The sequence below is a fragment of the Elephas maximus genome, chromosome 4 (genome assembly GCF_024166365.1).
Source record: "Elephas maximus indicus isolate mEleMax1 chromosome 4, mEleMax1 primary haplotype, whole genome shotgun sequence".
Lineage (NCBI taxonomy): Eukaryota > Metazoa > Chordata > Mammalia > Proboscidea > Elephantidae > Elephas > Elephas maximus.
This window is the reverse complement of record NC_064822.1, coordinates 142,184,524-142,199,458: the sequence shown is the minus strand read 5'-3', so window position 1 is coordinate 142,199,458 and position 14,935 is coordinate 142,184,524. Positions and strand designations below refer to the sequence as shown.

The window sequence follows — 14,935 nt, the reverse complement described above, 5'->3', positions numbered from 1 at the left end:
AAAATGTTACTCAGGCTACTTATTACTTCTTTACCTCCTCTTTGCCATGATATCTGTCTTTACCTTCCTACCGTTGAGGATCTCCACAGTCCAGTTTCAGCTATTTAATCCTAATCATTACTTAGCTTTAAAGCTGAACTATTTGCTAGTATCTTAACATACTTCTTTTCTTTGTACCTTTTACATCTTGAAATCTAACCTGTTCAAGGCATAATCTTCAAAAATGATTTCTTTGATGGATTCTCCTCTGTAAGCCTTAATAATTATGATGTGTGTATATACAGAAACACATATATAAAAACATAAATACATAAAATGTAATATATGTGTCCTTCTCTGAACTTCTTGAGAGCATTACATATTCATGTGGCATTTCTGTCATCTCTGATACTATATTTTTCTTTTTTTGCATGTAGAGACAATTTCTTACATGTGTATATATCTTTCCCAGTACCTGTCATTGTGCTTGCTTGTAGTGAGTGATACCTGATTGAATGAATGTGACTTGCTGGGTAGAAAATCTGTTTCTTAGTTTGCAAACCAGTATTTGACCTTTAATAATCTCCTTCTAAAATATTCCTTTCCTTTGAAACAAGTTTTAATGCACCTCATAATTAAATTCTTTTTGTTTGCAGGGGGTGACATTGACTGATCTTCAAGAGGCTGAAAAAACAATAGGAAGAAGTCGCTCTACCCGAACCAGAGAACAAGAAAATGAAGAAAAAGAGAAAGAGGAAAAAGAAAAACAGGATAAAGAGAAGCAAGAAGAAAAGAAGGAGTCAGAAACATCTAGGGAAGATGAATATAAACAGAAATACTCCAGAACATATGATGAGGTAATAGTACACCAGCAATACAGCTAGGTCAGATGTTAAGAATATTTTCTTGTGTTTCTCCATATACAAGGGATTTGTATACCAGCACACCATACAGAGAGTGCTTGAAAATACTTTAACTGGAAATCCGAATTACTGTGGCTTAATTAGAACAGTAAATACCTTTTCTTTATTGACTTACGTGTTCTGTTTGTTTTTAACTGTGTTTAATATTTCAAATGGGTTTTAATTTTGATGTTCCACAGACTTACCAGCGTTACAGACCAGCATCAACTTCAAGTTCAACCACTCCATCTTCTTCACTTTCTACCATGAGCAGTTCACTCTACACTTCAAGTCAACTAAACAGGCCAAATAGTCTTGTAGGTATAACTTCTGCTTACTCCAGAGGATTAACAAAAGAAAACGAAAGAGGTAAGAAGACCAAATTTTGAAAACACTTTGTTTCTCTTAAATAATCCTTTGAATTGGCTCTTCCTAATTAATAGTTCAGCAGAAACTGTGACAGCAACCTGCACTGTGACTCACTCTACCTAAATAAAAAAAATATGATGGTTAAGTATGAAAAAAATAGAAAATGATGTGGACTGGACTTGATAACGTGTATCATTACAACTTAAGACGTCACAAAAATCTTCATGACCACCTACAAAAAAGTCAATAAGAAAGAACTGGTGAATGATTATTTCTAGGAGTGGTTCATTAATGTAATATTTTTCAAATGCCTTAAGCTATTGTTTGCCTACTGTGTAGATTATATCTTTTAAATGTTTTTTATAAGATAGTTTTAAATGAAAATCATTTAAGACATGTACTGTCCTTGGTAAAACAAAGTTGTTTTCATGCATATTCCTTGAGAAGTAGATTTTTCTCAGCGATACATTGGTGTTTTTGATGTAAACTTATTATTTAAATTCTAATTCCTACTTTAAATCGGACATGGGTACTATATAAAATTATTCCTGATTATAGGCATTTTGTATTTTAAAAGCTAGATTCCATTGTATTACTCATGTTATTATCAATAATTAAAAAAAAATTTATGTAGGGTAAATATGAGAAAATAAGAGTTTCCTAATTTCCTACTGGTTTTTCTATTGTTGATCATTGAGATGTTTTTGTTTTTTAAACCACTCTGTGAGGCATGCATAATGTTCATAAAAAATTAATTAAAATTATGTGATATTCACATAGAAAAATTAGGGGTATTCACATAAAAGTCCAGACTTCTGGCTTCTTTTGAAAAGTTGGAAGATTGACGGTGCTGGCTCTGAATTCTTACGTGTCAGCAATCGTCTGGAACAAGGAGTAGCAGCCCCTCACTCTTTGAGTAGCACCCTCCTGGCATGGAGCCCTGGTGGCACAGTGGTTAAGAGCTTGGCTGCTAACCAAAAGGTTGGCAGTTTGAATCCAGCAGCCACTCTTTGGAAACCCTATGGTGCAGTTCTACTCTGTCCTGTAGAGTTGCTGTGAGTGGGACTCAACGGCAACGGGTTTGGGTTTTTTTTTTTTTTTTTTTGGTCCATAACCAACAAAAACCAAACCCAGTGCTGTGGAGTCGATTCCGATTCATAGAAACTCTATAGGACAGAGTAGAACTGCCCCATAGAGTTTCCAAGGAGCACCTGGCGGATTCAAACTGCTGACCCTTTGGTTAGCAGCTGTAGCACTTAAGCACTATGCCACCGGGGTTTCCATTTTTTTGGCCCATACTACCATTTATATTATGGAGGTGGCCACTAGAGGGGTTTGAGTTTTAGATCTCTGCTGTAAACTAATTCCAAAAACAATAATCCCTCTTCTACTATTTTGGGTTTTCTTTTGCTGTGATGCTTTGCTAATAATATAGTAGCTTTCAAAAAATTATTTTTAATATTGTTTTTGTTCCATATACACCTTTTGTAGCATATTCAAAAGCCCTAATATTCACCTTTTTTTTTTTTTTTTTATATGCCTAAACACATTTTAATTGTTCCAGGAAGGAAACAGATTTTAAGACTAACATATTTTATGCTGATTTGTTTTAAATAAAAGATAAATATTTTTTCTAAAAGAAAAGGATTTGAACTTTGATACTAATAGAAATTAAATGAATACTGCCCTTGTTCTGTTGCTGAGCGAGGACTGGCAATAGTAGAAGCAGAAACTTAATTTTGTCTGGTGCCTACTAGCTGTTCCATCATTAACTGTACTTTTTGTCTTTAAGTATTAAGTTTGGTTATAGTAACTGTCTCGCTAGCAAACATTAATAACTGAAGCTCTCTCCTTTCACAAGATTCAGTTATTTTCTGTTCAACAAACATTAGTACTAAATGTGTCTTTTATGTAACATTTTTATGTTAGGCACTAGGAAAATGAAGATGATTAGTTCCTGTATTGATCCTCAAGAATGTTCTAATGGGAAGTACAGATAGATGTAGTTTTGGTGTGAGCGACATAAGAATGTTTACAGTGTATAGGAGCACTGAGACAAGCAAAAATTAATTTCAATTAGAGAATCTGAGTGGGCTTCACAAAGGAAGTTGGCTTAGAATTGAGTTTACATTTACCTTATAAACTTCTGTCAAGATACAGTGCTATCATGTGGCTAATTGTAATCCTCAACAGAAGGAGAAAAAAGAGAAGAGGAAAAAGAAGGAGAAGATAAATCACAAACTAAATCAATCAGAGAACGACGGCGACCAAGAGAGAAAAGAAGATCTACTGGAGTTTCATTTTGGACACAAGATGTGAGAACCTTTTAAAATATCACTACTTGATAGTATACTTAATGTTTCTAGGAGTACATACTAGTAACTTCTTATATGCCTCAGATTCTTTAAACCATCGTTACGTTTTCTAAATCAAAAGTTGTTAAATCAGAAAAGTTTTTCTTTATAAGAATAGTTAACTGCTACTTAGATATTTGGTACTACTTAAAATTAGGAGTTCTGATGCGATTTTGAAATAAAAACAATAATAGTTGCAGCTCAGAGTATATTGATTATTTCATAATGGCTAAACTGCCTATAGGGTCACTATGAGTCGGAATTGACTCGACAGCATTGGGTAAACTGTCTTTATCTTAGAGATTCTTGAAAGAAAGTTGCTGTACATTTATTTCCTGGTTTCATAAATATCATCATAAGATCTTCATAACAATTTTTTTTATTTCAGGGGACACTGAATAGAAGCAGTGCTTTACTTATCAAATTACAATAATTAATTCTATTAAATTTAACGTTTATCCTGATCCCTGTTTGTGTGTCTGACATTGCTATTCATATGCAGAAGAAAACAGAGCTATAGTATAGCACTGTTAGTGTGAAATTCATGCTGTTTCAATACAACACTCAAGCACAGAAGGGCCAACATAGTTTTTCTTCTTTAGCCTCGATTTTTTCCTATTATTTCTCTTTTAATTTTTAATATAGAAATGTTCAGGCATATGCAACAGTACCAGAATAATGACCCCCAAGTATCCATTGTTTCAGTTAAATCCCCACCCACTTCCCCAACTCCTGTATTATTTAAGACCTCACAGTCTTAGCACCCTAGCATAGTAACTCTTACTACTTAAAATTATCTCATCTTATTTTTTATTAAGAACCCATGTGTGTTGGCAATTTCATGACCAAAGCTTTACTTAGTACTTTTCCTCCAATTTTATTTAGACCAGTTCTGCTTTCAAAACTGTACTCTCTGAAGTTATCTACATACCCAGCATTGTAAGGATCATTCCTGAGATCCATATTGGCAATAACCATCTTAATTTGAGCCAGCACTGAATTAAATTCTAGTCAGCCTTTAAAGCACTCATCTCCTTTCCCCTTCATAGCCACGTGTTTGAACCTATATCATACAACATGCAAAAAAAAAAGAGTCAAGGGCACTGCCAAAGGGCGATGTGTGGTTAGGCAGCCCTTTCCTCTACTGTATTTTTATGTTCCTTTTTTCAGTTATAACCTTTCAGGAATTCTGAGCCTCCCCCACTTTATTGTTTTTTACTACATTAGTGTGTTTCCTCACGAAATTCCAATACATAAATACAGTTCATGCATGGAATTAATATTACTGTTATCATTGTCACCATTATCATTATTGAAATCTCCTGTCCACAGAATAACTTCACATATCACCATTTTGCTAGGTACCAAAATGGTACATGAATTGATTCTAATACTCAGAATAATAGTGTTTAAGTTTCTGTCCCCACGTTATGGATGAGGAAATTATGGCTCAGAAATTTTAAAATAATTCTTCTTAAGTCACACAGCTAAAAGTAGCTATACCAATATTTGAAACTAGATTTATCTAGTTTAAAACCTGTGGTATTTTTATAGTATGTTTAAATGCAAATTTCTCTTTTCTTTTCCTTTAACCTATTTAGACTTGTTGAGATTTTCAAGGCCTTCTTGTAGAATCGTCCCATAGTCTGGGCTTCTAGGCTTGTAGCCTGTTGAACCCTTGATTTTTCTATTTGTTGTGCTCCAAACTTCGAAGAAGTTTTTAGATGGATGAGTCACCCAAACATAGTAGGACTCTTACAGAAATCGTGCCAAGCTTATAGAATCTAGCTTTTCTTATTTAAAACAGTGAATTTCATATTCTTTTTGATGCCTTGTTATTAGTTGAACAGCTAAATAGTACTTATACTCTAAAGTATAGTGTAGTATCACTATTATTTACAGTTTAAAGTAGAATATCTTCTCTTTTTCTCATGCCAAGCCTCCAGCATTCTATTCCCCATATGAATGTGTTTCCTAAGCCAATTTGTCATGTAGGTGGTCTTTCTCCACCATATATGCTAATCTACTTAGCTATGCCATGGCAACAAATTCAGTTTACATAAGATAGAAAAGCTTCTACTTAAAAATCAAATTTTCTTTTGATTCCATGGTGTGGTAGATTTTTCTCTAGTCGTTTTAAACTAGAAAAGCCCTAAAGTTTTCAAATACCACCTGTTTGAAATTTATGTTTACTTTTCTAAAATATATTGACAATCTATTTTAGAGTGATGAAAATGAACAAGAACAACAATCAGATACAGAAGAGGGATCCAATAAGAGAGAGACTGAGGTAAATAGCATTACTTTTTGTATTTAGAAGTATTCATATATTTCTAGGACTACTTTTTAATTATATTCATTTATGCATATTCAAAACAGTTACTGAAACTTGAACCTACATGCTGGGGATACAGTATCAGTGGTTTGCTTGGAAATCAGAGATAGAGGGACTATTAGGAACATGAAAACTATTTTAGAAGTAATGGAAATGTTTTGGATCTTAATTGTAATTGTGGTTTTATGGATATGCACAACTGCCAGATCCATCAAATTGTACACTTTATATGGATGTAGTTTACTATGTGTAAATTATTATTCAAAATTGGAAAGAAAAAACCAGAAAGATAGTAGTACCCTTAACCAAAGGAAAATACCTAAAGTCTATTCAGAAGAAGTGGACACATTTCCAGGCCCACATTTTAGTTCTGTAGTTGGTGAAACTGTGTGCTAGAGCAGATGATAGACGTCTTTAACTGTGTTTACATCTGTTCAGAAATTTAGAGTCTCCGAAGGGCTTTTACATTCATAATCACAGCTGATCTTCACAACAATCTTCTGAGAAAGCCATTTTTTTCTCAGTACTAATGAAGGACCTAACGCTAGTTTAAATGACTTAAGCTTGAATAGCTAGGCAGTAGTAGAAGTTTCTTTTTCCCCATTGGGTTGTGCAAAAAGCTAAAATTCTTTAAGGAACTCCATCTGTGTGGGGGTAAGCTGTACAGCATTGAATTAGTTCTAGTCTGCCATATAAACCCAGCACTATCTAGCCTGAAATGGCGTTTTGGTCATGTTAAGTTTATCTTCTTGATTTTGACTTGGGGCTCCTTAGCTGTTAGATTTCCTTTTCATCAGTAGGGATCTACATTAATGTCCAGAAGTGGCCAGAGGTTGGTTAATACCTGTGCTATGTAACTGGATGTTATTTTTAGGGCCAAGTTTGCCTGTCTTGACCCAAAAGGCATTTTTATTTTATCTTAGGTAGCCAGAGAGACAGATTGAGGAATATATTATTTCCAAGGATAAATTATTTACATGGTTAAAGTTTTGTCAGTTTTAAGACCTTTTACCGTTACTTGCCAGCACTCCCCCAATTCGACTCTGTCCCTTATTTCCTATATTTCATATTTTCTATAAACTTGTCCATCTTCTTCCTTTCTAAGTGGAAAGGTAAACAAGAGGAAGGAGGAAAGTTAGTAAACTCCAGCTGACACTTCTCACTTACTTATCACACAGACCCCCACCTCCCACCAGGCTAGAGTGGGAGGGAAAATATTTTGCAGCTTCCAAAGTTACAACTTCAAATTAGTTCTTCCTTAAAGCATGTTGGATGTTGTGTTTAAGTTTTGCTGTTAAAATTACGCATGCGATACATTATGGTTAAGTAGAACATTGTCTCTATGGAGAAAAGTGTTCTTAGTTCCGCACAACTTAACTAGTTTTTGTTTATTTTAAATAGAGGATTATTTAGCATTCTTTCAGTGTGTAAAAGAAAAACCAAACTGGATTAAATAATAAAGAGAATTTATTGGGCTCCAGTTATATTACACAACCCTCTGCATCAGCTTTATCCTCAGGCTGGCTTCCCTCATGAGGGTGAGATTATATTAACCAGCTTAGGCCAGTCAGGAACCATCATCAAAATATTGCAGCCATATTGTTACCGAGTGGGCAACATACTCTCCCACCTAGTCTTAATGACTGCTACATAGTGAGGAAGGGGAAGAATGGAGATTAAGAAGGTAAAGCCCAATGTCTGCTGCAGTAGACTAGAGGAATGTTTTTGCTGTGTAAGTGTGCTGCTCACTTTTGGAAACCAGTAGCATCAGTCCTTATTTCTCTATGAAAAGAATACTTTTCTCCATAGAAACGATGTTCTAGTTAACCATACTATAAAAAACATAGCACATATCTAATTTTAACGGCAAAACTTAAATACAACATACTGAAAATTCTTCTGTGCTTTTCCTGAAGTAGTTTTATTACTACCTCAAAAATATTTGATAACAAACTTCTGTGTAGTTTCTATAATCCAAGTTAATCATATTGAGAGATGGCTTTCTGGCATGTACCTCTTGCACTTAAAGAAAAAGTAAATTGTAAGATGCCTAAAGTTTTTGAAAATTCACAATTGTATATGAAGCTGAAGCTATCTGCCTTAGCAATATAAATTAAAAGAAAAAACCTGTAAACCAAACCCATTGCCGTCGAGTCGATTCCGACTTACAGCAACCCTATAGGACAGTAGAATGGCCCCATAAGGTTTCTGTGGAGCGGCTGGTGGATTTGAACTGCCGACCATTTGGTTAGCAGCCAAACGCTTAACCACTCGACCACCAGGGCTCCAATTAAAAGAAAATTAAGGTAAAATTTTATCACAGATAATTTGAATTACTTTGTCATGATATCATTGCTCACTATAAAAATGGGACTTCTGTTGCTTTGGTTACTGTGATTTGCTTTCATTAATCTATCTATTGGATGGTAAGACTCAATATACAAAGAACATTAGTAATAAGTCAATAGGATACCAAGGCAAGAAATCAATAAGAAAAAATGAACAGATTTGGTTATATAAAAATATATATGTTGGAATATGGCAGAAGATACCCTTATTAAATTGAGACATAAATTTGCTCAGTTTAAAGTAAATAATTTTAGTTCTTTTTTATAGCATTTGAAAGATTAATATCCATATTATATAAAAGACTTAGCAAATAAATAAATGGAGAAGAATACAAAAGAAGAAATGCATATGATCAGTAATCTTGAAAATATATTTAATCTTATTAATAATCAAACACGTGATAAGTAAAACAAAAGTGAAATTGGCAAAGGTTAATGCCCAGATTTGGCATGATTAGTATGGAATTAGGCATTCTCACATAAGGTTTTAGGGCTATACTAAGTTCAGCCTTTTCAAGATCAATTAGCAATGTGAATCAGAACCATGAAGAAAATGTTCATGCCTTTTTTTTTTTCTCTCTCTTTTTTTAAATTGTGCGTTAAGTGAAAGTTTACAAATCAAGCCAGTCTTTCATACGAAAATTTTTATACAGGTTGCTATGTACTCCTAGTTGCTCTCCCCCTAATGAGACAGCACACTCCTCCTCTCCACCCTATATTCCCTGTGTCCACTCAGCCAACTCCTGTCCCCCTCTGCCTTCTCATCTCCCCTCCATATAGTAGCTGCCCACATAGTCTCATGTGTCTACCTGAACCAAGAAGCTCACTCCTCACCAGTATCATTTTCTGTCCTATAGTCCAGTCCAATCCCTGTCTGGAGAGTCAGCTTTGGGAATGGTTCCAGTCTTGGGCTAACAGAAGGTCCAGGGACTGTGACTTTTGGGGTCCTTCTAGTCTCAGTCAGACCATTAAGTCTGATCTTTTTACGAGAATTTGAGGTCTGCATCCCCCTGTTCTCCTGCTCCATCAGGGATTCTCTGCTGAGTTTCCTGTTAGGACAGTCATCGGTTATAGCCGGGCACCAACTAGTTCTTCCAGTCTCAGGCCAACGTTTATGCCTTTTTCCTTAGCAATTCCACTTCTAGAAATTTATTCCCAATAAAACTGAAGTATACAAAGATAAATCTACAAGGGATTCATAGTAGCAGTGCTCATAAAGCAAAAAATTGAAAACAGTCTATGTATCTGTTAGTAGAAAATAAACAAAATGTATTGCATAGGTGGGTGTTTTGTGTGTTCATATCATATTATTATGTGTACATAAAAAGGTTAACAATGCTTATCCAGGAGGTAAAGGGATGAGGAATTACAGAGGAACTCTTTATACTATAATACTTTCATATGAGTTTACATTACTTTAAAATCAGAAAAATTAAGAGCAGAGTTTTACTTTTTAGGAAAAAAATTGTAAAACACAGTGAACAAGGGTACAGTTGGTTTTGCAAATGAAATGTAAGCAGACTTTAGTAAAACATTTTTAGTCCCAAATCGACTTTAAACAGTCCCAAAGGAACACATAAAAAATACAAATATAATGGGAAAATACAGATACCTAAATTCAGGAATTTGACAAACCAATTTCGAATCGTTACCTTACAGAAGGTTATAAATTCACTGAGTACTTCAGGAGAAAGAGGCAAAGAACACCAAAAAAACTACTTTGGCCCCATTAAGACTCTTTTGCCCTGTTAATCATTTCATCATTTGGATGAGAAGAGTTACTGGAACTTAAACATAGCATACCACTTGCTTGAGAAAATTAGCTTAACCATCATTTCCTGCCCCTTAATTTCTCAACCTTAAAGAAATGTAGAGTTGTATTTCCAAAAAAGAAGTTTTAGACAAAGTATGTGTATGTGTTATACATAAAATATCTTAGGTGTTCTTTTGTTTGCCTCTCATTTTATGCCTCAGAAACAGAAAAATGAGATATAAAATAGCTGCTTTGAGATGCGACATTCTAAACTTGGCATTTCTTAATGTTGAATGTGTTGCTTTCTAATGCTGAGAAATGGATATTTTTCTTAGTCTCTCATTTTTTCTTCTAATTATAAAATAATGTATATAAGAATTTATAGGAAGTCAAAGGATGTTCATAAATTTCCAAATATCTATTGTATGGTATTGTGCATGTAAAAATACACAGTAGATCTGTGTTTTAGAATCTCTTTTTTAGAACAACCACATTAAAGAATATACAGTGAATAGATAAGTTTGTTTAATAGTCTAAAAATAGTATTGTAACATTAAACTATCAATCATAAGTCAATAGTTTAATGAAAGCATAAAAATTTAGTGTGACTGTGTTTTTCTTTCTTTCAAGACGGATTCCATCTCAAGGTATGTTTCACTTTTTTTTTTTAATTAACCTTTATCTCATTTTTATTCTTGGCTAAAAAAATGTTACTACAAATATAAGAACTTTATAAGTTGATAGAATTATTTTGGTAATAAAAATCTATAGATATTTAGATGAATCTCTTTGCATGCTTTTGATTAAAAAAAAAAAGACAATGAAGATACTCTAAAAAGTATCCTCTAACTGAGCATCAGTCATCTTTTCAGAGACCTCCTAATACATTCTTGAATCTAATCTCCATTTCACTTCTCATTCTGATAATTGTTAACCAACGTCCTGTAAGACCAAGAACAAATTTTTATATACTGATGATCTACTGAATTGAAATGCCAAGGCAATAGCATTTATCAGGAAAGATGATCTGACCTGAGAACAAGATTATAAAAAATTCTCATTTATTTCTGTTTAGTACAAACCTGGAAACCCTGGTGGCATAGTGGTTAAGAGCTGCATCAGCTAACCAAAAGGGTCAGCAGTTCAAATCCACCAGGTGCTCCTAGGAAACCCTATGGGGCAGTACAAACCTATACCTATCACTTTGGATATACTGTAGTTCATCAAATCTGTTACTGATTTTAAAACACACCATTGTATTACATACCTCTAGAAAAAAAAAAAAAGTGCTGCCAGTTAAACTAAATTACACCATCATTTCAAAGCCATGTCCTGATTTTAGAGATGTTAAAATGTGGGGAAGTGTACAATTTAAAGTTACTGAAATATGATTATCATGTTATGAAACCATGTTTGACTTACAGATATGGAAATTTTGAGCTACTTACTCAAATAATGCAAATTAGTACTGTTAAAAATAGCTTTTCATTTATTATGTATTGCCAAAATATCGATTACATAACAAAGGAGGTAACTAAGTGTTACCTACTATTTTGGAACATCAAGTTAGTCTATACTGGGATGCATGTTAATGAAAATTGTGAAAGCTTATAATAAAGATTTTGATAAACTCATCTTTTGAAGATATGAAACCAGTTCCACATCAGCGAGTGATCGGTATGATTCCTTGCTGGGTCGCTCTGGATCATACAGTTACTTAGAAGAAAGAAAACCTTACAGTAGCAGGCTAGAAAAAGAGGATCCAACTGATTTTAAAAAGGTATTTGGATTATTTAGTTATATTTAATTAAAAGTAACTTATTTTTTGTATCGAGATATTTGTTTGAATATTATTCCTAGAAACTCATAATGAATCAGCATTTTGAAATTACTTCATTTTCAGTTTTTGGCAAGTAATGGTAAGTAAAATATAAATAGCTGTGTTTATTTTTCTTTAAGGGAAGAGAGATGTACTCGAGACTTTCTTATTTCACATTTAAGTGTCTTAGGGCAAAACTACTGAGAATTGAGCTGAAAAGGGACATACAGTAGATGGCATATGTATATTTCTTTATCTCCTTGTTAATAGGAAGCAGCCAAATAGAGAATATAGTTTTTCCTAGGTGACAGAAATACTTGTGGTAGTTAAATGCTATTAAAGATAGAAATAATTAAAGAATAAACCCCCAAAACTCAAAAATGTAGTATTCTGACTATCAGGATTCTTAATTTTATGTGCTTGGAATAAACCTAATAAAGTTTGTATTTACACATGTTCCCAGGTATCAGGAAGCTAGTTGGATTATCCACTTTCTTAATAGGCCAAGTGCCTATATCAGGAGAAGGAAAGGGAACTTTATATTGGAATAGGATTCAGCCATTCATCCATTCAGTAAAGAACTGAACAGTGAATTGTGCTCAGTAGTGAGATACTCATGGGCAGGTAGAAATAGAGAGATTGTCTTTACTCTCTTGAGACAGACATTATCATAAAATCTTATAGAAGTATATGTAAAAGGAAATTAATGAGGCCTAGAGATAGATTAAGGAGCCCTGGTAGCGTAGTGGATAAGCACTTGGTGGCTAAGCGAAAGGTTAGTGATTCAAACCCACCAGCCACTCTGTGGGAGAAAGATGTAGCAATCTGCTTCCATAAGTATTACAGTCTTGGCAACTACAAGGCAGTTCTACTGTATCGTATAGGGTTGCTATGAGTCAGGATCAACTTGATGGCTAGAGATGAATTTCCTAAGAAAGTGAGGCTTGAGTCAAGAACAGAAGAATCATTAATACTTAACTGACAAAAATGAGAAAGAAAAGTGTTCTAAGTGGTGTGAACTGCAAAAGTCTAGACCTGGTGGTGGATAAGTGCATGATACATCGGAGGAATTAAAATTTCAATATGGCTAATAGAGCAGAGAAGATGGTGATGTGAGATTGCAGCTGAATATGTAGACTGGGACCAGGCCATGCATAACCTTACAGACCATTTTAAGAATATGCTAAGAACGATGGCCGTTCAAGGGTTTTTTAATTGTGATGGGGTAATGGAGTGGTTGGCATATGAAAACTGCGAGATTTTCATTTTGAAAAGTTAACTCTTCTTTGTTTAAAATAAAGGGAAGTCAGGGAAAATAATTTGGTTATTAGAAAAGTCTAGATGACAGATGATTGCACCAATGAGGAAAAAAGAAGTTGAGATTTAAATGTTATTAAAGAGGGGGAGAAGGAAAACTGGGAAAGGAGAAAGTATTTAGTTTGATCCTGGACCTGAAATATTTCACATTCCTTTCATAACTTTACTATAAGCAATACAAGCTTAATAATAAATGCAACTGATACTTTAACTCAGTTTTGGGTATACAAGAGGGGGTGATGAGCAGAAAAGCTCACTGATGCCATATAAAGATCATAATGGCTCCTCAGCTCCAGCCGATAGTTGCTGTGCAGGTATGTGCTCCCCTTTTATCAGGTAATCTTTTTGTTGTTGTTTTTGTTTTAAGATACCCTGGAAAGTCAGATTTTTCTTTATAATTTTTAAAAAGTTGTAGCTATATTTTAAGAGGTTGTGTGGGACATACCTGCATGATCAACAGCTTCTGCTTGAAATCACAAAGCATTAAAAAAATACTTTTAATGTGTCCTTTAATATCCATGGAGTCCCTAGGTGATGCAGATGGTTAATGCACTCAACTACTAACCAAAAGGTTGAAGGATCAAGACTACCCAGAGGCACCTCGGTAGAAAACCAAGCAAAAAACCAAACCCATTGCCATTGAGGCGATTCCAACTCATAGCAACCCTATAGGACAGAGTAGAACTGCCCCGTAGGGTTTCCAAGGACCAGCTGGTGGATTTGAACTGCCGACCTTCTGCTTAGCAGCCTGAGCTCTTAACCACTACACCACCAGGGCTCCTTGAAAGAAAAGCCTAGTGATCTGTTTCCAAATAATCAGCCATTGAATACCATATGGAGTGCAGCTCTTCTCTGACACACAGGGGTCACTTCGGTTGGAATCAGTTCTACAGCAGTTGGTTTTAATAACTCGTCTGTTATATTAGTCTTTCTGTCTTAATGTTGCAAAATGTCAACGGGAAGCTTCTTTAAAATGTTTTAGATAGTTGCCATCAAGTTGATTCCGACTCATGGTGACCCCATTTGTGCAGAGTAGAACTACTCCATCTGGTTTCCAGCCAGTGACCTTCCAGAAGCAGATCACTAGGCCTGTCTTCCAAAGCACCCCCGGTGGTTTTGAACCACCAACCTATTGGCTAGTAGTCAAACGCTTAATTGTTTACATCACCCAAGGTCTCCCATAAAATGTTAACAGAAAAGTAATTTCTTATTCTACTCTAATTTTTATAGCTTTATGAACAAATCCTGGCTGAAAATGAAAAGCTAAAGGCACAGCTACATGACACAAACATGGAACTAACAGATCTTAAATTGCAATTGGAAAAGGCCACCCAGGTTTGTACCTTTTTTTTTCTTTGTTACTCTAAAGGTAATGGATCTCGCTTATCTTGTTTTAAAAATTTCACTGGCATTTTCTCTAATATTAGTTCTAACCATAAGTTTAGTTACTGATAATAGCTTATTCGTAGGTAATGCAGCTTACTGATAATCTCATTAATTTTTTTCTGTAGTACTTAAAAATACAAAAATATAGCCTTATAGTGAAAGTCAGGATATTTTTAAGCTTTTTAAAACCTATGTTGTAGTACATGAAGGATTTGTTTAAATGCTTATTTCCAACATACCAAATATAGCAAGGCATTAATAACATCTATACAGAATCTACTTATAGTCAAAAATTTCTTTATAATAATTTCTATTTATTATGAATATTTTGTTTATTCAGATATTGTTATTTGCTATACCAGTACTGGAGGAA

The 14,935-nt window shown here is 34.3% G+C and overlaps 1 protein-coding gene across 3 annotated transcripts in view; it reads left to right on the top strand.

The window, feature by feature from the left end:
- Positions 1-14,935, top strand: part of PPP1R12A (protein phosphatase 1 regulatory subunit 12A) — a 173,154-nt gene that overhangs the window by 147,541 nt on the left and 10,678 nt on the right. For all 3 annotated transcript variants that reach the window (XM_049885166.1, XM_049885167.1, XM_049885164.1), the window contains 7 exons: positions 636-836; positions 1,082-1,250; positions 3,444-3,565; positions 5,829-5,894; positions 10,671-10,687; positions 11,685-11,820; positions 14,407-14,511. In XM_049885166.1, the coding sequence (XP_049741123.1) occupies positions 636-836; positions 1,082-1,250; positions 3,444-3,565; positions 5,829-5,894; positions 10,671-10,687; positions 11,685-11,820; positions 14,407-14,511 (816 nt within the window). The remainder of the gene's footprint in view (positions 1-635; positions 837-1,081; positions 1,251-3,443; positions 3,566-5,828; positions 5,895-10,670; positions 10,688-11,684; positions 11,821-14,406; positions 14,512-14,935) is intronic.